The 25,216-nt window shown below is 37.0% G+C and overlaps 1 protein-coding gene across 1 annotated transcript in view; it reads right to left on the bottom strand.

Annotated features, from left to right (window-relative positions):
* Positions 1–1,100: 1,100 nt before the first annotated feature.
* Positions 1,101–25,216, bottom strand: part of LOC118276474 (protein couch potato) — a 198,435-nt gene continuing 174,319 nt past the window's right edge. The window contains 8 exon segments of the mRNA XM_050707245.1: positions 1,101–5,633; positions 6,006–6,222; positions 7,059–7,243; positions 7,675–7,847; positions 8,491–8,635; positions 9,655–9,717; positions 10,214–10,267; positions 10,980–11,057. Coding sequence (XP_050563202.1) covers positions 5,598–5,633; positions 6,006–6,222; positions 7,059–7,243; positions 7,675–7,847; positions 8,491–8,635; positions 9,655–9,717; positions 10,214–10,267; positions 10,980–11,057 — 951 coding nt within the window. The 3' untranslated portion in view covers positions 1,101–5,597.

The following is a 25,216-nucleotide window of genomic DNA, read 5'->3' as shown; positions in this document are numbered from 1 at the left end:
TTATATGAATTACGTTAGATTGACTGATATACGTACTATCAGGAGGACTTAGTAACATAACTGGTAGAAATATCTTCTGAGAACTACAAGAGTAATATTATTTTTGATCAATAACATTTTATACTTGTCAATTTTTATTAATGTATACTTACTAAATCACCCAGAAGTTCCAATGATCCGCTCTTGTTGTCTCTCCATCATATAATGTGTGTTTTACTGAAAGTCGTACGTAGCAAACATCCTATCAAATATCCTCTATTAAAATAATATTATGAAGTAGCAACCGTCGTAGCACTAAAGGCACACAGAGTTCAATATGTTCAAGTTTTCGAGTTGTTACTGAAGAGTACTGAGTACTACAAAACTCATTTCAGGATTACCTTCATGTTTCGTAATTTCGTGTCAGAAATTCACAAACATCGTATTCGTATACAAAGGCTCCATCATAATTACAATGTGTGAGTACCAACGTGGGGAGATATAAGCTCAGTCCATTCTTAATTACAGATATCGAGTTTCGTAGCAAATTGCTACGAAACCGCTACGAACTTTGCTACGACGCTTTTTAAGTAAAAAATATTTAAAATACCTTTGAAATATCACTCGTATGTACTTACTGCCAGAAAATCCTCTACATTCTTACAAAATAATTCTGGTTAAACAGAAAATCCGGTTGAAATCCATCCTGAAATTAACTGGTAACGCAATTTCAACCAGCATACGTACGTCGGTCGTAGCTAATGTGATATTAATGATATTCATACTAATTTGGCCGGGGCCGCAGAATGAGGCCATGCCAAGTTTCGACTGTCTAAATAATTAAGCACTAACTCCCCAATGACGTTCTGCACACCTATGTACTTTGTTACTAGATTAAACAAGTTAGTTGACATTAAAAACTACTTACTCCACTCTGGTACTGCACGTAACATTTGGAATTAATGAGTTGACATTTTTAATTTGACTTTCTGTCTAAGTAGCTATTGTCTGGTAGGCATTTAGTAAAACTGAGAACTTCTTGAAGAGAAGTTTTGGTTATGTGTTTGCCTCTACCCCACTTCAACAGGTTATTCAGAAGTCCAATAAAAGAAACAAGAACATTAATTGTCACATAATGTTTATTCCCAATCTTTGGACCCTATAATGCTTTAAAACTAATAATAACATAAATACAACATTGCAATAATTATTATGGAAATAAAGAGTTTTCATATTTCATCGTATTGTGCCTCTTTTGTAAACTAAATTGAAGAAGTAACATTGTGATCAAATACATTTTTCTCGAATTCATTTTACAAAAGGAGGCACTAAAGCAGACATGTCTACAAAGCAACGTTTTAAAAGCATAACTGTTAATTTTATATCTAATTTCAGTTATCCTAAACTAGACACCTATAAAGTACTATTTTTATTAACTATTAGACACATAATATTGAACATAAGATCGTTCGAGAAAACAATGATTATATTTATCTATTTAATAAAAGATCTGTTACCTACGGGCTAATTTATAAAACATTTTCCTATAAGGTCTGAGTACCTTCGTACAGTTGTTCTCGACTCGACTTGGAGACAGTAGCTCAGTAGCTCAGTAGCTCGGTAGCGGGCTGACGCAGACAGGGTTCATGAATAAAAACTTCGATTGAGGATGAGCTCAAATTTATTTGAATTAACAATGACGTCTCCAATGCCACAATACTCCATGAAGTAAGAAAAGAAAATTAATGAACATCTATAAAAGTTGTAATAATGATAATTAAGCTAATTTTATCACTATTTTTACAATGTCATTATGTTTTTCTTAAACCACAATAACACTTTACCTCTGCTCTAAAAGCATTAAATAATCAAGTCACACAAATCTAACAATTAATTACTAACTATATAGTTTGTATGGTTTATTTTGCTCGATATACAAATCAGTTTTCAGCAACGCACTAACTCTTGTCGCCGAAATTAAAACAAAATGTCATTTAATACTGAATACGAAGCGAACTGTTAAAATAATTTGGTAAAGAAGCCATGTCAATATATTATCTAAATAACAATAAAGGACCGCACGGCGCGGCGCGGGCGCGTACACGCACGTACACTCGCGTACAGTCGCGTACAGCCGCGTACAGCTGGCCCGCGGCCGCGCGGCCACAAACAAGGGAAGTTGCGCGACACTACTCGGGGACTATGCGTTACGATCCACGTTTATTTAACACAATCTAACCATTAACGTACGAAAACAACACTTAGCAGGTATTTGATACTCCGATTATTTTGTCTTCTTTATTCTATCCATATTGTATCTCTTAGAATAGTATTTAACTAAATTTATTAAGGGGCACAGAATTGATATGTTTCCGATGCACGGCGTTTGTGTGATACCGCTTCACTTAACCTAACTTGCAAGGCGACGCTACACCCCTACACTACCCTATCACATGCGGGCCAATGTCACGCGTCTTTATATAAACAACGACGATCCGAACACCATCTAGCTACTCGATTTCACAGTAAACGTTAAGAAAATATCTTTTGAGGTTTACAATTAGTTTTGTGTTTAAATCCTTTACAAGTAAAATTAATCAGAACTAGAGATAATTCCGAATAAAAGGATAAACGACAGCAAAGCGAATGATATATTATGTCGGAAACGCAAAAGTAGGTTAGCGTGACACATAGCCGATTGCATTATAAGTAGTAGACGAGAAATACAGAATAAACGCCTCTATGAAACCGCTTTTTAATTCCTAATTACACATTAAATATTACATGATGATATGTATCGAGTAGTCCCGCAAAAGGTGACGTAGCCGTGTCCGCAGCCACTGGACGTCTCTTACTCGCTATCTAAGGTTGTTGGACGGAATCATGGCGGCGACGGCGTCCTGCGCGCACCGCCCGCCCGCCACGCAACGCGCGCGCCGTGGCCGGGCCGGGCTCGCTAAACTAACCGTTGCCTGTCGATGTCTCTACAGGTTACAATAAAACTATCATAGAGATTTCAAAGAGATGACACACATTTGACAGAAGAGAGCTTAAAATTGATCGTCAAAAAGGCAATAGAGCCATCGACAAAGTAACGCAAGACAACTGAAAAGAAAAAATAAACTTTTCGTTGTATTTCAGTATGCGCCTGAGGACGCCGCTCGCCGAAGGTATGGGAGATCACTACTACATTATTACACAATTACTTACACACGAATTAGCATTATATATCGAATTAAATAAGTGAACATTGACTTAGCTTAACATTATAACCCACAATGAATAATGAATAATATACATATAAGAGAATCAGAATCTGTCTGGAGATTTCATGTGACATAAAATATTATAATACATGTTTGATTTACATTTGATATTAATGGCTTGGGTATAAAACTGAATCGAAATGTATATTTAATTTAATAAATTGATTGTTTCGTCTCTAACATTAGCAAAAGTAGGTAACAATGGAAACAGTACAATAAGATGCCTATCCTAGGTGTCTTCGTGTATCACCGCGGCATCAGCCTTACGTGTGTCGTAACAAATGATGTCTGCTTGCACTGCTGTGGCTCTCAAATATTTGTCGTGTCCACTTAACGTCGCAGTACAATGAGCCTACAAAATACAAGTTTGGTACGGTCTGAGGTTAGTATTAAAATTATGTATAATCCTTTATCTTTGGTCTATACGCCACGACGTTCGGTACATTGTGATATTACAGTTACTATAAACAATGTATAAAATTTTGCTAAGTCAAAAATTGACGAAATTTCTATTAAATATTGACTAAGAGATTTCATAAGAATTCACATGCGGAGTCTCTGGCCGGCGACCGACGAGAGTCGCATGAGTACCTCAACAGATTTCTGTCGCGTCAACATTGTAACCCAAATATCCAAAACCTTATTTTATAGCCTAAGCAGGGATTTTTTTTTACTTTTTTTTTGTAAATTTTACGTTTACATCAGCAGAATACGTCACTAAATAGGTACCTATAATAACATTAATATTTCATTTTTGGTTTATTGCTATCTCGCATTGTAGTGTACTTATGTCGACACGTAGGTAACTAAGTAATCATTCTGAATGCGATAGTCAACTAGCTAAAAATAAAAAATATATTAATCTTCATTTTGATTAATCCTAACATTTCAGTAAATTTAAATTTCATTACATTGTTTCATTATTATGTATGAATAACTTTCATTAAATAGTAATGTAACTATGCTGATTGTCTACAATAAATACCCTTATCTAACATTATATTACTCACCTAACGATTACACAATAAAAGTAACTACTACATTTTAAATTAGATTATTACCAAAAAGCTCGTCAAAGCATGCAGATAGTAGAATAACGTTTTACTATTCAGCGTCGGCGCGCACGTCGCCGGCTAGTTTCAACTATATATTAATTATTAATATAATGATTACATTTAATTATTTAACTCTCATAAGGCCAAGGCTAAATTCTCGCAACAAGAGACAAGACTGAACTGATCTCGATTGTGTCGCATCGCATACTAACCGCGAAGAGTGAGGGAACCCGTAGTGGTACAATACAGAACGTACAAATAAACAAACTTCACTGACCACCATGTCTGGAGTAAAATCTAAATTCGATTTTAAGATTTTTTTTTCGCAAGGCACAAGAAATTTTGGTATTCACCTAAGTAGAGAAAGGTCATAACAAACTCATCGAACAGAGAGATAACAGAACAAGTAGGAGAGGATGCGCGTGCGCACGTCGCGCGACTGTTCAGCGGCACTGTCCTGTTGCACTCGACAAGCGGCTCCGAGGGCTTCCCCGTCCTATCGCATCAAGTCCTAGTCAAACATTATAACATTACAATTATTTAATTTACAGATAGAAAGGACCGTAAGACCAACACTAGAGTGCCAGCGCTTTAACGAGTGATTGAATATTATAAACATTACTAAGAAAGTATTGGGTAAATATAATTTGAAATAGTCATGAAATTCATTTAAATACGCTAACATTATCGAGGCTAAAACAAAAGTATCGTATCATTACATACAAATTCATTTAAATCATTCAACTTGAAATATCATTTAACAAAACGTAATCTTTCTATGAAGGGCACCTTTGGTTTTTAGCTTACTCGAATGAGATATATCCTAAAATGTTTAATTTCTGGTAATAAACTATATCCATAATAAATCCTCTCAGTTGTATACATCGGCCTTGTAAAAACAAATATACAAACTTTACCGTACAATAAGTTAGTTGTAAATAAATCTTATGTTACATGATAAATCGAATAATAAAATTAAATAAACATGCTACATTTATAGGAAATTAATAGATTAAAATAATATTATTTTACCATGAACAGTAAACAATAACCTGGAATGTTAATAATAATACAATTAACACTTGCTAATTTTGGTATAAACGAATAACACCACACCTCTGACGCAGGGAGTCAGTAAACTTAACAAAATAGGAGACAGAGCTTCTAGTGAGGACGTAAGGGTTGCGGGTGATGGTCTGCCCGGTCTCCTGGTGCCGCCGGCCCGATGCGATGCAGAGGATCCAGATAGCGCGTCCCTCAGTGAGCTGGTTGTCAAGTGCCGAGAGCTACGAACGAGTTAATGCTGTTCGCCCTCTTCTCCGCCTTTGGCTCCCTGCGTAATGCAGCACACGTTAATAGGGGATCAAACATTCACAGCGACAGACTCTATGGCTTACGAGTTAGCAGGCATTACGTAACTATAGTGCGAGGTGCAGGTGAAACATTAGTACATAGGTTTATTGCCTTCGACCCTCATACACGAATGTGTCTGGTCCCGTGTATGACAGCTGAAGTAATGTTATCGACACATAGAAATGAAGAATTCATTATGTAGCTAGCTCCATGGACTTAAACGAATTTAGCTATCAAAGTCCTTTATTTAAAATTTGAAAAATATATAAGTTACGCAAAGTCTGTATCCTGCGCGATATAGCGAGAAAACGAAACGTATGAACTTGTAACTAAACATAGTGCGCGTGCATACTTCGTGTGCGAGAATCCAGCCGTTGTGAGCCATCTTATGCCTCGCGAATTCGAGGTGGATGGCGCCTTCAGAGCTGAGAAGCAGCGCGCCCTGCAGGCGAGCCAGCGCGGTGGCCGCGTCCGACGGGTTAGCGAAGTCGACGAAAGCCACCGGACCCGAGCTGCCGCCGCCGCTGCTGCCGCCACTCAGCAGTCGCAGGCGAGTGAACCCCGGGCAGCTGTACCATCATACTCTATTGTGCCCACTCGTACCCCCCTCATGACATGTGTGTCTTTGATATAATAACCTAATGTTGTGGAATCTTGTGACTGAATTCCGAGAATGCAGCATTTGTTATAAATGTTCGACCGTACAAATATTTAGAAAGCAATATTATATTGTGTTGTATGGTGCTTCTAAATTCTAAAAGTTAAACTAAACAGCGCGATATTTTGTCATCCTGTTTGATGGTCGGACATAAACATCGCGGTGGGTGTGTGCGGCACGATACGTACGACATAAAAAGTAATATTCACGGCGCTCATATTGTGTGGTGTTATAGTGCTAACGTACGACTAGTTGTGACAACTGTGGAGATATAGTGACGTTCGTCATGCTTAGGGTGGTACGGGTGCAGGCTTCAAATCTCACACAAACAATGTAGCTCAAGCAAATATTTCTTATTTAATGTTCTCTTTGAATGAAACAGTTTGTGTGAGACAGAGTAGAGCTAAAATCGAAACAAATTTTAACCCAATAATGTTTTATGTGGACGACTTTGTGATATTCGGTGCAACATGCACTGTGGAAAGTTAAATTTTATTAACTTCATACATTTTCGAATGCTTTTATATGTTTTATTACCTTATGTGTTGCGTGATCATGCACATAACATCGTGTTACTTTTCGACTGGAAATATTTGTAACGTTTGGATTGAAAGTACTTTATATAGATTAATGCCAATTTACTCTGTATATGTAAATAGCACGATTTATTTGCAGTCGAAAACTTGAAGCGTTTTGCACATATAGAATTGCACATGGGTTTGCGTAAGAGTAGTGTTGTAGGTTTACCTGCTAAAAATTTCCTTTAGTTCATGTTCGGAGACGAATTGTCCGAGGTTGGCGACGAATAGCGTCGAGCAGGGAGGCGCGGGATGCGCGGGATGTGCAGCGGGCCCAGTGTGCGCCGGCACCGCTGCGCCGGGGGACCCCAGCGCGGGCGCGGGCAGCACGCAAGCACCCAGCGTCAGGGGGGTCTGGACATTATTACCATGATAATAAGGTCCAAACTCCTAGTAAAGTTGGAAGTATATAAGAAACCGCTCTTCAATACGCGGTAAAGCATTCTGCGTTATACAATTAAATCCCGAATCTATTAAAAGTATACAGGAAATTTAGCAACAGTTTTGTATATTCTGTAGAACGCATTATGCTTAACTGCTCTTAATTTTACTACTTTAACATTGTAAGCAAAGAAATAAATATAGGAAAATATGTACATTGTCAACTGATATATTTACAGTAATAATAAAATTACAAATTAATAAAAATAAACAAGGGCGTAATTGGCAAAGCAGTAGCATCAGTATCCTCCTCTAGAGGACATTACGATCAATGTTATTAGCTATTATGAATTCCTGGTAAGCAGATAGAAGAAGCCTTGTTGAAGTGAGATAAGACAACATACGTGGTGTGGCCTATCGGCGGCAGCTAGTCAGAGGTAGGATCGGACTGGCGCCATCTGTGGGTGGATGGCGGGGTGCACCAGTCCGTGCGACAGCGCCGGCAGCTCGCCGCCGTACGCCAGCGGGTGGTGCCACAGCTCCGCGCCGCCGCCCGGGAAGAACGGACTCGCTAGGTCTGCACCACAACAACAACGTCACCGGCCGCACCACACAAATACAAGCTGTGTCAGTGTTACATAGATCCACGGTCGCACGACCTAACTAGGATTGTGATATTAGAATACTGCTAGAGAAAATTATTATTTACAATGTGCTTGTCACATGTTTTCACGGTTCTTCCAACTTTCTTTACTTACTAATTATTTTCTATTATGAGAATAACTCAAAGTTTATTAATAATTTGATCTTGGCGAATTTATGATTATGCCAACATATTCTTTTTGTATGTACTTTCATAATGTTAATGCTGTTAAAGAACAATTTATGTGTTATCATGAAAACATGTAAAAGTTGACAACAGTGGTAAGAACCCGATAGATCAATCAATAGCTTCGCGGAGCTAGGCCTTGCGTGGTACGTGTAAGCAGTCACAGATACTTGCCCTCCGCGATTGCTCGACGCCCCGGTCGTACCCGTCACTTGTCTACTTAGATCCTCGTTATCGCCTAACATTCGGGCAGCAACAGTGAGGATACGAGCATTATAGTGTGAGGATGGCACAGACACAGGTCGTGCTATATATTAGTGTGTAGAGGTACGGTATGGATGTGGGGGCTTCGAGCGAGCGCCGGGCGGTGTGTGCGTTCGGCGGTACTTACGTCCAGTGAGTGGGTGCATCAATGCGGGGTGTGCAGCTGGCGCGGCTGTGGCAACTGCCGGCTTCGGCTTGCTGACCTTCGTGTTGCTTTTAGCGAACTCCAGCCGAATCGTTTGCGGCATGTCGGGGTCGAACCGGACGCCCTGCTGTGAACAGCCGCGAGCGGTGCGGCGCTCCGATATAATGACGATGGAAGGGTCGGCCGCCGCGAGCTCCCAGCTTACCAACACGATAGCGCGGGTTGGGAGGGCGTCGGTTCCACATTATTTCAATTGCAACGATGTTTTTAGTAATTATCCTTCATCAAGTATTCGCCAAAATATAATAATTTTTATAAAAAAAATAAGTAACCTAGAACAGGACAATTTATGTGTAACGGTTCGAACAAGGGACATCAATAATAAGTTCGTCAATTTTGTCTTAACTTTGGATAGATTCGATAGAATCGAGAGGTCCGCGCCTGCGCCTGCTAAGGTGACGGAACACAGTGCTCGGGATGTGACATCAAAACCTGTCAAACAGTGACATGCATTGCGAACTCGTATTTACACCGTAACATAACCGATCAGAGTCCGGCTCCTCACAGCTCAATAACATCGACTTGATGACCCGACGTGGTCTATTCTGTATGTGCATGGGTTTAGCATAACTTACGATGCGGTTACTCGAGTCAGGAAAATGTTATTCCAAGTCTACAATGAGAATATTAACTATAGTGCTCATTGGCTGTGTTTGAGGCATGTGATGAGAAGAGGTTTAGTAACACCGTGCGTTATACATGTTTTAGTATTTACAATAGCGTATTGAGCTTCGAATACCTAGGACATATCTCAGTCTTTCATTGAGATACTGTGGCCCTTGTGTAACCTATCTTACTGTGTTCGGAAGCCATTCAAACTGATTAGGCGTTGTAGTGTTCGTGGATATTTTTTGTTATTGTGTGATTTTCCGCATTGTAGGAAACATAAAACCATTTTAGTAAGATTTTATTTAGATTCTATCTGTAAGTTATCTACGGATAAAATATTTTATTGAGTTCGTTCCAATATGCCGACGCCATATGTTTGAAGACGTTTTGTCGTGATATTGGTTCAAACTCAATGCTTAGTAGTAGCGGTTTACAATAAGTTCTAGAGCTATGAGAGTTTATTGTGACAATACCAACCTGAAGATCTTGTTTGGCTGCCTCGGCGCCGGCTCTAGTGTGGAACGTGACGAAACCGACCGGCTGCAAGAGAAATGTACCATGTAGCGCATAATATTTTATGTCACATTATTTTTTATGTAACTAAGACATAATATTTTATGATACAGAGATACCGCATAACGTACTGTCACTTTAATGCATAATTTCCGCATTTCACGTATACTTATGAAATGTTTTTCTCATAATGAAGATAGTGCAACTATAGAACAAAGTTGCTAGGAAGTCTTAATAAATGATTTCATTACAGAATTGTTTCTCATGAAGTTTTTTCTTGTAATAAGTATATCGTTTCATAATAATGTGATAAACTATGTGAACGTATAGCGTCTGTCCTTCAAAAAATTAACTGATTATGCGTAAACCTTAGTCGTAGATTGTCTTGTAAAGCTGCGATTTCCCTGTTCTCAATCAACTTAATTAGGAAAACTGGTGTAAATAAAACATTTTTTACACTTATTAAATAGAATACCAGGAAAAGGGCTGCTTTATATTATTCAAATAATAGAAAATAACTTACCGAAGCTGTTTTCCCATTCTTGCTGGTAACCTTTAGCAGGGAGCCCTCGTAGCCCTGTGCAAATCAAATAACAATGCTTATTTTAACTTTGTTATCAAAAGTTTCCTACACGAGGTTAGCGTTTTGTTAACTTTTATATGGAACTACACTATCAAATTACTAGAATTGTCTATGTCATTCATGTCGCAGGAAAATTCTATTCAGTCATATAATAATGTTTAAAACTACCGAAAAAAGGTAGTACGTGGCGGTGCCTGGCGCGATGTAGTCACGCGATACCCACACTAAAACTAACCCCCGGTTTAACTTTAGGCACCTTTATGTTTGTGGTGCCATCCGTGCCAGCCGAGGATCGAGTGTAATCCCCCTTATCGGTAAACAGAATCGATTCAATCCGAATATTACGAATCGGAGCATGACATTTGATATTTACGGTACAGTAATCCGAATCGAGATCTAGTCGCGTGACGAAAACGGTGGTGTTTTCGGTTTTTATTTTCTCTCGATAAATATTTTGACATTTCTGTCGATCCAGATATTTTGTTAGGACTCGTTTTATATTGGCTGGCTTTTCGGCGTAAATTCAATACTCAATTTAAAAAGTATGTATTGTGGACACATTAACCAAGACGATTACAATTTAACTATAAATATTAAAAGGAACTTAAGTTGAAATGAAACTGCAATGTAACAAATTTAATTAAATAGCTTGTGTGTTTTCGTACAATGTAAGTACAAAAAATAATGTAATTAATTGAGAACATACCTCGTACGCTCGAAATAGTAGATAGAGTTCTCGCGGCTTCGCGTCCATGGGCAGACCGCTGACGAACAACGTTCGCACCTGCAACAATACAACGTTCATTCAATTGTTTTATTTTATTTCATTCCCTCTCTCAAAGAGGTGTATTGCTTACATGTAACTCTATTTTAGCTTTACCTATGTATATGGCTATTTTTGTAAGTAGGTACATGGTCATATTTTAGCTTTACCTATGTATATGGCTATTTTTATAGCTACATCGACATTTTGTTTATAAATTATACAATCGCATTTTTTCCTGTAAGGCTGCCTCAACCCCGAAATCAAATACTTCACAAAAAGCCGTTTATCGATGTAATTTTTTAACAATTTTATTTCATGTAATTGAGAACTGAAATCGAAAGAGAAATTTAAATGTAAACCGGAAAGTCAATTTACATTTTTAATAACGGTTATCTACAAAATCAACGATTGGCTATTCAATAAATTCGTTAAGTAGAGCGTACTATGAGTGAAAGCCGGCAAAACCGCTAAAAGGTTTGCAAATACATTTATTACAATTGTTTTGTTAGCAAAATAAAAATACTCGTACTATAAATATTCATGTTTTACTTTATAGGTTCAAATAGATTCTGAAAAAACACAAAAGATATCAAAAGAATCGCTGAATGACTTCACAGACTATTTTCCTCAATAAACAAAGAAAATGTCGGACAATTTCCACAAACAGCCACAAAGGAGGCATAGAAAACTTTCAATGCCGTTTTTTCGATTCTTCCATCGGTTTTGTAAACGATGCAGCGCATTAATTCGACGGGTCCATTTAATGAAATAAAACAGAGCCAGTAATGGCGGCGCGATTTGGCGCGTGCGGGAAATGGAGATTAATTGCTGGCAACACCGACCGCCGCCGCCGACGCTGACGCCATCTTGTTGCGTGCTTTATTTATGCGTCTGAGTTGAGATTAGCGTTACCTTACATTTTAAAATCTTATTTAATTATTACTATCTCATGGTCAGTAAAATTATTTAAATATGAAAGTAAGTGAAGTTTTATAGTCAATGTTAAAATCAATAACTGTTGATCATCATGTTGAGTTAGACGATATTTATTGGTTTTAGCATTTGCAGCGGTTGTGTTATGGAGTTGTGGAGCTTGGTCTCACTGCTTTGACTCCTTCTTATCATAAAATAACTGAGCGAGAATATGAAATTCCAGAGACCCTTGAAAAGCAAAAGGCAACAAAATATGTTTTCTTGGAAAAACTTTAACATTTCTGCCTAAATATAAAAAAAAGTCATCGGAACGTGGCACAGCTCTAGCAAATAAAGATTTGAGAGCATATTTGGTCAGGGAGTGTTGATTTATCAGGTTTTATCAACATTAGGACACTTGCGGCGAGGGCGGTCCTCATATATATTTTATCGGCGTCCGTGCCCCGGCCAGAGCAGAATGTCGGACCTTTATGTCGGCTATTTTCCGGTCGAATGCGCGGGAATTCCCCGTTTCGACGAAACACGATATTTTTATAACATCATTTTTAAATATTGCCAGCATACCGAAGGAAATTAAAACATAAATACGAGTTTAATATTCTTAACGAGGAATTGATAAGACAGCAGTGTGTTGTTAGATGCTAATGATTTCGGAATATGGGTGATTAGCGAAGCCTACTTTCAGTACGATCGAAAGCAAGCTGTACAAGAAGGAAAGCCAAGGTTATTTAGTTCAATAAAGAAGACGCAGACATTATAAAACAGATAGAAATATGAAATTAATAACAATAAAAGTTTAAGCGACTTTTCTTTGTGGAAAATCTGAAAGCTATTTTAGTTTGTACAAAACATTTCTGTAACGTACTTACAATTTATGGCGTAAAATAAGAAAACGAAGATTGCAACGTTGAAAGTACGTCAGTTCGAAATATACAATGTATCTGTATAGATCGCGTTAGATAGGTAGCTATAGGATACATCATCCTCGGCGAAACTATCGCGGGAGTCGTGAGTTTGGTTCCCTGGAGACTAATAAATATCTGTTTCTGTTATATGCAGTCACTTTGGATTTCCTAGCATGAAGGATAGCTCGGATGTAGTAAAATCAAATGAATGTATCTCAGGGTAAAAGAAAAATGACGTTAGTGGAGAAATAAATTTGCCTGTAAAGTAATACTTATTTTCCCGGCACATTGTAAACGTAGATTATATCACTTTCTTAACTTCATTCGGAAGTTGGGAAAGTCAATTGGGGGAGAACGAGCTTCTAAGCGACGATTGTGGACTAACAAATTGTAATGCTTTCTTAGAGTTTTTAAGTCTTAACATCCTTTGTGAAGCGTCAGTGTAATTCGAAAAACATTTATAAGTAACGTTTTTTAAAGAAAACGTACAAGTTATTATTTACTTAAGATCATTTTTTATTTTCAAAAATGTGTTCTATCGTAGATGTATTCCATTGCATGGCAAATACTGGCTGGATTTATTCAAAAAATATCTTATGAAAAGGAAAGTATCTGTAGATCCCCTAAATGCTTTTCCAAAGAAAATCAATAAACATGAATTCCAATCTAACACTTGTGAAAGTAGGGAGTGTGGATATAAGAATGTCAAATACCGGCGCACCGAACATATTTCAGGGAGGCAAAGGGTGGTACTGTCCGGTCAGTTTGAAAATGCCTCTCCATGTCGACCATTTTACACTCGGTTGCCCCTGAATCCCTACGCTCACTATTGAGTTATGTTTCATACTCGCCCCGAGATGGTAGAGAGGTTTTACCGAATAACACATACCGAGTACACTAAAAAGTTTGCCCAGTGTTATCAGATTTTTTGTTCTGCATGAACCGAGTTGTTATCTACGATTTTCTCGTGCATTTACTATGCTTAATAGGCATTTTGTATTCTATGTACGACATACATAGGACTATGTATGTAAATAAGACGCTCTTAAACGTCTGGGTAAAAATAAATGAGGTGCCTATCGATTTGTCTACGCTATTGTCTGTGATTTTAATCGCGACTGTGAGAAAGGTTCATTAAAAATTAAAATATAAATAAAGATTATATTTATTTACTGAATTGTATTATTATTTCTTTACTGAAATCAGAACTATGATATGCTTCATTATATTGAGAGGTTTCTTAGTTTAACAATTTGTATTTTGTAGACATAACGTAATCTAGACTTACAAATAAAATTGAAATATTTGTCTTTTATTGAGATTTTTTGTCGACTTGACGGGGGCACTGCCGTGCCCCCAGATAACGAAGCCCCGGGCATCAGGTAGTATATATAATAATTAATAATTATTTTTCATACGTACGTTTTTCTGACTTATAAATGACTAATAAGATTTATTACTGAAGCCAGGCACTTACACCCCAGATAAAAAAAAACGGACATAATAATCATCAATCAACAGATGTTAATTCTCATTAATTTTCTTATTATGAAAATTTCCGTCTCCAGACTTCTCTTTACCACTGATACGGAAAGCGGTCGTGGTGTGTAAGTGGTCTATTTTGAGCTTATCTCAATTTTACGCCTTTACGGTTTTGAAAGCGGAACGAACAATTTGATCTGTCCAGAGAGACCGATACCGTTTCGAGTTGACGTTAATACGACAAGCCACAAAAATAAATTATTTTCCTCTATAATATTAAGTAGGGTACAGCCATATTTTATTATTATGATCATGCATGCCATTGCCTACCTACGTCACATTGTGGTAGCATTTATTTTTATTTGTATAACGTTTTCTTTTACTTTTATATGTAAATACAACATCCTTTGCATAATTTTGGTATTACAGTTGAATGATAAATGGTGTGTTTTGAAATAATCCCCCTCGTAATCATTCCCTACTGATGATCCTCTAAAGGTATAAATAATATGTTGAGCGGTACCTACATAATGATCGCATTACACTAGATCATGAATGACTAATCAAAGAGGAATGTGAGCGTTTCACTGCACCCCACAATAGGTAGTTGCAAGCTATGGCGCTTAATCATGTGTAAATTGGCAAGCGTAAGTGAATATGGATAAAACATAACAACATGCCAATTTAACACTAGAAAGGATAGTCAGAAGTATAGATATTTTAACTTTAATACTTATTAAATGTAATTAACAATACATTCAATAATCATTATGGGTTTACTGATCATTTATCTATGAGAAACTACATTTTATTATTAAACTGTGTTCCAGCTTCTATCTACCTTCTCTCAAATTGTTAAAATTCGAGGTGATATCCGCACTCCACAGCGCTTTTAGATTCGCAGATTTTTCAAATTGGAAAATTCTGAAACCTAACCATGCGTTTAGGAGTTAGAAGCTTTTATTTTACACACTATATTTTATACATTTAGTTGTAAAATATTTTAGCTACAGAGATATAGTATGAAGGATAATTTTCATGGAAGTTTGATCAGTGAAACAAGGGTCAGGAGATCGACATGGTCATCAGTGATTCCATTTGACCGTCCGAATATTAATTTTATACATGCGACCGTTGCCCGATATGATAATTGTAATTGCGCATTCCAATTGGCGAGCGAATTACATTGCACACATCGACGTATATTTTGGAAATCCAAAAATAAAATTGCAAATTTTACTGATACGTTATTGTAACGATTTAATATTATCAAGTTATTTCTTTATTGGTGCCTTAATTAACAGTTTGCATGCGCTTTATAAATAAACGAGTAGATATTTGCTACGTTAAAACTAACGAAAGAAATTACTAGAAATTTAATAACGGAAAGAATATGCTCTAAAGCCTAAAGCATATCATATGAATAGATATACAAATTTATTAAAAAAGTACTAGTTTCCAAGCGCTTTTATAATAAATATTATTTATTATCAACTTTATAGCTATAATTAATAGGCACCGATGTGTACCGTAGTCTGTCGTTAACACAGAGTATATAAATACAATGTGGCGAAGTATAAAAAAGATACTTCTATTTTTATCATATTTATGTACACAACAACCTGGAAAACAAGCGGGCCATGTTGACATTCAATAAACAGCGCCTATAAATAAATGAAAATAAAAATAAAATACGGATAAAGGTGTATTCACACAATCGATCGCACGGGCGTGCATCCGAAGCGATTGGAGCGGAAACGCTCGGGGCACTGCACAGCGAATTTATCATACGTTAGTGTGTACATACCTAACTTTCAACGTGCAATCTCGCTTAGTACTTTGTTTACCAACTGTGATTAATAACTATTACCTAGGTATACAGGATGGGATATGGATGTGACAGTTTTGCAATGATTTCAGTGTTTATTTTAAACTTTTCAGCGATGAAAACTGTTATAGTTGGTTTTATTATTTTAGAGTCCTTCTGTGACTCGAAACTAGTAGACTAGCAGAGCTTTTCTCCATTAATGTACGTGAATAATCCGTGATTTTTTAGTTAATATTATACGTTTAGGGAAATATTGTATGAAGTCTTGAATAATAAGCAATTCGCACTTCAATTATCTATTTAATACATTTTAGCGGGAATTAAAAAGAAATACAACATTTTTCATGTGTAGTTTGATAGCTCCTACAGTCTACTCACTAGATACTAATAAAATGTCATCCAACTTTTATTTAACAGAAGCAAAATACTTGGCTTGTTGTTTTGAACCCACTCAAAAACATACAGGTATGATACTCCTCCATACACAAACAACAATACCAAAAAAAATGGAACTTGAACATTCGAGAGAATAGTACAAAGTGGAATAGAAATTAAATGTCATGGCGGGTGGAGCTCAGTGGAAGGGCAACAGATACAAATAGACATGTTTCATACCTGACTTTGATACAGGGTGGCTTTTGTTTTTCTACTTATTGCTTTACTGCATTGATCCTTTCAATTAAATTGTTTGGCTTTGGAAAGCCGATTTGTTGACTCATGACTTATGAAAATTGTGAAATTGTCAGATTATTTGTTAGAGATGCTAATAATTGATTGAGAAATCTAAATACGTGTGTCCTTCAAGCTAAGTTAAAAATATAATTAATACTTTTTCTGGATCCATTATTTAGATTGCATTAAATGTTCCGTAAAGCTGAAATTACATGAAGATATCTAATGTGTACCTATCTATAACAATGCTAAGCAGAGTTCGTGTTTGGATTCGGTTCCCGCAATTGATTGAAACAGCGGGTGCGCTGAACAGAAAATCGGTGGTTAACTTTTGTTTTATTCACTCTAACGAGAACTTTGGCAATTCACTTGTTTTAACCTTTTACGGTTCGCCGAAGAAAAAAGTAAACCAGTGCTGACGCATTGTTTTCTGTTTGTTGTTTCAGTTGCAGTTCGAATTAGCTTTCGTCTATACATTCGGAGCTGTGGGAAGTTTACAGACATGATTTAAGTTTGTTTTCTTTATACAACACGGCTTCATTGGGAAATTCAACTGTTGAGTCCGAGGGTTTAGTTTTGGGTGTGATAGGGATGAGATTATTGCTATCGGATTCGTAACTTAGCGAATGAAAAGTCTATTAAGTATACCTCCGTTTATTTTTTCGGGAAATAATAGGTGTTATGTTTTTCTTCATAGTTCAATGTAATACCAAGTTACAATCAAACTCACTTTATTGTCACTGATAAATTATACAAGTAACATAATCGTATACATAAGTGATCATAAATATACTCCACATATAAAATAAAAATGTGCGAAGCATATTCACGAAAGACAAACTCAAAGCGGATAATAAAGCAATTTAAAAAGACCTAAATCAATAAGTGAGAGCGTACCGTTAGCAGAATGGCGCGAAACTTTGCAAAATGAAGTGGTGAAACTTCGCGAGGGCAATTTTTCTTCTAGCCGTCAATGTCAGAGGCAATATTTCACAAGTTTAACAGCCGCCGCGTAGATATCGATGGCCGTGGGGAATCCCCGTCCGAATGGATGGACGCGGCCCAACGCTTCCTAGGGCTGCCAACTAAGCCAATTTAGGTATTAATAGTTCCCACAAATATTATTTAATAGTTTAGTTACCGTTTACTTTACTTCTGAATTCATCTTTAACATTGTCTTTGTATAAAGAGATTCTGTATTGTACTTAAACAATTCGATGCCCTTTCCCCCAATAAACATTGCTAAAAGAAACATTTTACTTAAACTGAACGATCGGCCGCGATAGAGATATTTCTAATTTTTCGGTTGACCTGCGCCGCCAAGATTGTGGCACTAGAAATAGATAAAGCGAGCGCAAACAGACTGGAAAAGTTGAGAAATAGAGCCGAGAGCTGCCCGATGAACAAGCGGAATATACCAGCTAATTGAAATCATTGAATCCACTTCAAATATTTAACTTAGCCGCTCCTTTATTAATATTTCATCAACTTTGATTGAATCTCCAAACTCTCCTCCAATTAAATATTGTTCGCTGATAATGTCGTGTCGATAAATAGTTTGTGACTTGTAAACGGGCAGCAAACAATATCTGCCGATATCACAATATTAATGACTCCATCGACCCTTTGTCTCGTCTTAAAGCAGTGTTTTCTTGAGAACTCCCTGCAGGGGGCGCAAAAACGTCTATTTAACCACTACCATTAATAACTTGGTCCTCTTTTCGAGGATTACTTGCAAGAAATACGATCGAGGATATTGTGCTTAAATGGATAGATACGAGTACATTCACTATCAAAATGGCGGGTATCTTACACTTTTTTCAACGTTCATACCTAAAGAATATTATCGAAGAATAAGAATATTATATAGAAAAAATAAAATCGTATCAATTAGAACAACGTTATTCAGCACTCGATTTCCTATTAATTTCATTGAAAGTGAATCAAGATACGTCCATTAACGTAAAATGAACAACATCTAAATAAAACATTCGGAATAAGAGCAAAAGAAGAAACGAATGTAAAGAAAGAGTTCCAACGGAGCAATATTGCCGACCACCTGCTCCGTCGAGATAGGGATCATAATGTTAATTTAATTAAAGGACTAATCTAAATTGCAGACGACCCAACACTCCGCCAACCATTAAAAGGATATTTTGTCGCCGACACTAAGTTGGGGAAAGTCGCTGATTATAAATATCTTGGAAAACAAGTCAGGGGAGACGATTTACAGTGAAAACATCAAGTAAATACTAAAGTTTGTGAAAGTTTTAATCTGTAGGGTATATTTTTTATTCAAATTAGCTTAGTAAATATGTACATGTAATATAGCATTCATGGATCGCGTGATTAAAGCCGAGGCAAGCCGTAACAAAGGAGTTTCTTTTCAGGAATGATGTGATTAGAAAACGTTGCGGTAAAAAGGATGTTTTGCTCATGCTAAAATTAGGATTACGAAAAGTAGTGAGAGGGATGGTAGACAGTGGATGCCCTTGGCCCATTCCTTATTGGAGAGATCCTGTGAAAAGGTTGAATGTGGAGTATTAACACGAGTAGTCGTATGTTAAAAAGAAAAGTGAATGTCACGGAATCCAAAAAGGGACCTTAAGTATAGTCGCGGCACTGTTTAGGTACTGCTTAGTATCATCTGCCGTCTTCCATAGAACGTATGTTACTGAGGTTTTTCTACGTCTATATTATTCTATCTTTTGACTTACGAGTCAAGAGTGACTACTGAGTGAGAAAAAGTTTCGAATGTTCGGTTACAGAAGTAGTTCATGGGATCAGTAGAACAATGATAGTTGATGAACAGTTATATTTAATTAAAACGCAAGTAGGATACTTATCTAAATTGCAGACGGCCGGTTTAAGTTTCATTAAAAGGGGTTCTCCGTCTCTACACAAGGAAGAAAAAGTTTTACAGCGATAAAGATGCCTTTCGCTTTGAAAGCAGACAAAACTTGTTGGGAGGTGGGTGGAAAACAATTTATTATTTCCTTTGATAGCTAAGAATCTCGAAAGAATTTGCTAATTTTAAATGCTCAATGCACAATTATTTTTCTTTGTTACTATTTATTTGGTTGTTTTATAGTTTGTGTTGTTCTTCTTATTTTTCTGGAAAGAAAAATATGCATATATTCAGTTATTCTAAGTTAGAGACTTTAGTTACGAGTCTGTCTACAGATGACCAGCTGTCTTCAGAAGATGCTAAGTGTTATTGTGAGTTTTTATAGTTTTCTTTTATCCTTAAAATCAATGGATACTTTTAAGATATTTGAAGTACAGTAATTTTAATTAATATTTTTTTTATCTTTAATTTAGCTAATTCACTAATGGCCGATGATAATGTATAATGAAGAGACAACAGCCGATATCAATTCAAATTGGAGGGACCGGTCCGCTACAGCAGTGGCCCGCTGGTCCGCCCAAATTATGTTCAATGGATAATTAATCGTCCCTGTTCACTTCAATAACAATGGAGGGCCATATCGAGATAGATCGATCATTATAAAGCTATATTGCACGGATAATATCATTTTAACGACCTTTAAACGACTAATGATGCGATATTTTTCACTCTTGGCCTTTCAAATTACCTGGACTATGGCGGCTTTGTTTGTTTTGCCCTTTGCCGGCTTCCGCGCTTGTTTGCTTCGCCAGAATAGACGCTTGATAATGTAAAGGCAGGACCGTAGCTCCCTCGGTAATTAACTGCAGTATGACCTTTTCAAATAAAAATACGCTTAGATTCTTAACATAAATTCTGTTAGATTTAAGTCGTGTCAAGAGTATTAAAATATTGTTCAACTATGACAGGTATTGCGGAAACTTTCCAACTTTCTTGCTATTTTATACCCAAGAGAAACATACTTGAGCAACGTAGTATTATTTTAATGGAACCCCAAAGAGAGGGTCGCTAGCAATTAAAATTTTCCATTTTATTAAATTAACGAGCAGAGGCAAGTGCGTCAAGTAGGCACTTCACTAAGCTTTTTACTTGTGCAAATATAAAGATATTCTACACTGTCAAATCCGTGTTTAGATACAAAGGTCTAAAAAAAGGTCAGATAATAAGATTAATATGATAAAGTTAACATTTCTTTGATTTCCTATTCTGAGTTTGTTTACGTATTCAATCAGAGTGAAATAATCCCTTTGTGAGGTAGGCAACAGAGGTGTGTGTGTGCGTGTCTCAGTCGAAAACTATTGGCAACGATAAACATACAGGGTTACAAGGAAACTGGGTTTGTCTCATCCTATTTGAATTTCAAATCCGTTTGCAGGTGAGGATACGATTGGGCCCAACTTCCTCTACGGTTTAGATTTACCAGCTTCAATTGAATCTAGCCGGGGAACTTGCACTGTGTTTCTCTTTTGACAAAGTAGCTTATCATACGGAACCTTTTCGTCACGTTCGCTTGCAAAACAAACTTTTCGTTCTTTTTTAGCATCAATGAAAAAGGCACTGCAATCCCTCGTTAAATATTAATATAATGAAGTTTGGTTATAGATTCAACCTTAATACATAGAGAATAAAACATAAATCGAGAAAATTGGGCATAGAATAAGCGTAACTCTGTGAATCCCACCAGGGAGCACCCGTCCAGATCTCCGGTTCTTTGATATCAGTTGGAAAATCAGTATTGTATTGATTGACTGAGCTCCATAAGTTTGATCTAATTAAATTCCGTTAAGATAACGTCTTGTGTCTTCTTGGGTCTAGAGGGCGATAGTGTACAAATAATATTAGCTTTGTAACCCATCGCCCGCATGTATTATAACATGCCCTTTGTCTTACAAGCTCTACCAACTTGCAGGGTCATATAATCAACATTAAGTATGCTTAAGGTCAGACAGTAGCTAACTTAAAAGCAGTACAAACAAACTTTCAGTTTCATAACTCGCTATTGAAATAATAAATTTACTTGGAACGACAGCGCCGGGACAGCGCCACTCTCCCCGCTGATCATAAAACATGATTTTCATTACGTACAACATTCCGAATGGTATTACACTAAATCATTTATCGGGTGAGATATAATTTGTAGCGTACGGAGCCGTAACTTCCTATGAGGGCTACTATTAAATTCTTTATTCTTGAGAAAGGGGGAGGAAATTCCTCCACTCGACGTCTACATCACGGCAATTTTTCACGAGTGTATATCTGTGGACGCACGGCATTGTGAGCTGGTACAATATTTAAGTTAATGTACGCCGATAAATAACGGCGTATACTATCATATTTTATTTGGAACATTTTTATTTTAGCCAAGAAATTGAGTAATTCGGTTATCAGTTGGAAAAATTGTAAGAAAGTGCTTTGTTTCAGGCTTCATTTAACAATTGTGTTGTACGAAAAACCCGTGTTTAGGTTTTAGGTTTATCGTGTATAAGATCTTTAGTACAAGACCGATATAACACAGAGCACAATAAAGGACAAGGTCTTTATAAAACTTGCCCTAGTAAAACGTAAATGGTTCTTGATGCTTTATGGCTTGACTCTAGAGGTAATATACAAACATGAAACATTTCATGGATATTTTATTAGTAGCTAGATCGGTTGACTGCTCATAACTTGCACCAAACCGATAACTGTATCTCAGCAACCGCTTCAGACCATCTGATTGATGGCTCTAATCTCCACAACTATAGAATTTGTACGAAGATAGATAACCCCCGTACACCGGGGTTTGTACATTATGTTTGCGGAAGGAAGTCAAAATATTGAGACGGTAGATAAAGACGTCCCTTTGCGACAGCAAACAATATATTTTCATGATACATTGTTCACGAAGAAGGTCAATTCTATAACAGATTGAGAGTCACATCAGTTATATGAGTCAATTTAAACAGCGAATTCAATCAGTCCAAACAAGCAGAAAATCGAACCCCAAATCATCCAATCGTAGTAAATCTCAAATTCCGAGTACGCAGCTAAGGAGCGGCCCGTCCCGGCCAAGTCCCTGATTTAAATTGCAGATGCCCCTCGGGAACGAACGCCGACTGCCGCGATATGCTAATCATAGTCAAGCCAAGGATTATCCCTGTTTACACTTAACAAACTCACTTAATTTCGCACCGACCGATGTCTTGCCATATTTGTTGTCCAAAATGTTGAATAGTGGACGGCCTAAATCTGACAGGCGAATTAGGAGGGATATTAATTTGTTATACCGTTCCAGTTTGTAAACTAATTCATAGCTTTGTGAAAGTTTGTCAAAATGTTTATGAAGGTGTCGACTTATAAGTTACACGCTGACTGGATTTGTATTATCTTTGATTAGACACTTCTCGATATATTTTTGTGTATTCTTGTATGCTCGTTCGTGACATTCAAGTTAAAATCAGTAGAAGTAAGCAAAATTGAACGCTATTGAGTAAAGGTCAGGACTAAAAAAATTAGGCTTATTTTTAAACATTATGTATTAAAAATGTAGATTACACTAACTTTCAATATTAAATTTATATGTCGAAGCAGTTCGAAACTGATTATTATTGAATAACATTAGTGGTATTATAATAACATACGTTTGTTTACGTTACAAATGAATGTTATGCATTGGGAACAGAAACGTTTTCAATGAAAACTTACGAGCAGTTCTGGTTCGCAAATCGTACACATATTTTTTTTAGTTAGGATCGGAAGTCGTAAAATCCAAATAAAATAAGGTAAGTACATTTTAAAATTCGGCTCAAATAACTATTCTACGAGCGAACGCATTAAATAACATTATTTTTATTTCCATTAAACATTAAACGTGTTGGGTAAATAACTAGACCAAGCAATAAGTACGCCAGAGGCGTCGTAAAGTCGATCTGAGGTGGCACTAATACGAATTTATGTCGATGGACCCACGGAGGCGCTCTGCACGATATCGATTCGCCTACAGCCTATAAATGTTTCAATTTTCAAACCGCCCATTTTATGTTAACCATTATATATTTTAGTATTGAGAATTTTTGGCGTTTGTGCTGTGGAGTTAGCTAAAGCCCGAAGAATCCCATCCCTTAGTGGGCGGCTCCGTACAACCGTACATTAGTCTATACTTTCATTTAAGTTATAAAGTTCTACTACGGCATAATTTATTTTTAAATTCGAGGTATGGGGCAGTGGGGTTTTTGTTCAATAAACGCAAACGCTGCAAGTGCATTATACGAAGTTCTATTTAACTTTCCGTATTGTTAAAGTTCGTACTATATTATTTCAGTATATTGAACGTAGGAAGTTCTTAAATAATATTTTATGTGAATTAGGTTATAAGATTCGTAGTTTCTAGACAGTACAAGACTCTTCAGAGGAGTATAAAGTTTAAATTTTTACCAAGAACAACAAAAGGTTTCAATGTTACTGAAAATACAGGTTGCAGTCACTCACTTACTCCATCGAATATAAAAAAGCATGAAGTTATATCATAACTCACAAGATGTATACGAGCTCGAAGATATTATGACAAATGTTAGCGATGACATATAAGGGGCAAGTAAGCTCTGGTACCGTTTAACTTATATCGAATTTGGGGAGAAAATCTCTAAAATTTACATGAGAAAGCGTCGTGGAAAGAGGGCTGCGTTCCTAGAGATGTCTCGGGACTCGCTGTTTTCTAACAAGGGATGGGAATGTTTGAGGTATCCGACGCAAGCACGCGGACTACGACTGGAATATTTGATTGAAATCGTGAACGTGTTTAATACAGAATTTTTTATTGATTATACTTTTTTCCAGTCTAAATATAGATAGCTATTCATGATGGTACAAAGACGTCTACGTGACTTTTTATGTAGAAAGAATTATCATTTATATTGATGTTAACAAATGAAATGTCGATGAACTGTGATTGATCACTCCCGGAAGTGTTCATAGTTTGATAAAATCAACTTTGGTCGGAAACTAATTTAGTAAATGAAATAAAAGTTTTTCTATGATCCCACATTGTTAACAAACAAGATTAAACAAGCCCCCCCCCCTTCTCAGCTGACATTAAAAGATAAATACGGTGGCGGGGGCCCCACGTTGGGCGCCAAAGTTCGCGATATGTGGCCTGCCACATGAGTAGTAATTAACACCGCCTCGCGAGCACCCCGCCCCCGCCCCGCACGCACCCCCGGCACCCGACTACCCCTTAGCCAACCTCCCTCCCAACACTCACTGGGGCACACCGATTGAATTAAACTTCGGCACGGTTGTTGTGGTTCGAATCCGAGGTTGGTTTTGTCGCCGCGCTCCGTGCAGCTGCGATTAAACTAGCAATACTTGTCCGGCATTTATTAGTTTCGCTGGTAACATTTTGGGACACAAAAAGTAATATTGGCAGCCATTAGTAAGTAGGTATTAAGGAGCTTACTGATAGTTACACTTA

The sequence above is a fragment of the Spodoptera frugiperda genome, chromosome 31, assembly GCF_023101765.2.
Source record: "Spodoptera frugiperda isolate SF20-4 chromosome 31, AGI-APGP_CSIRO_Sfru_2.0, whole genome shotgun sequence".
Classification (NCBI taxonomy): Eukaryota; Metazoa; Arthropoda; class Insecta; order Lepidoptera; family Noctuidae; genus Spodoptera; species Spodoptera frugiperda.
This window is presented reverse-complemented; position numbering and strand designations above follow the sequence as displayed.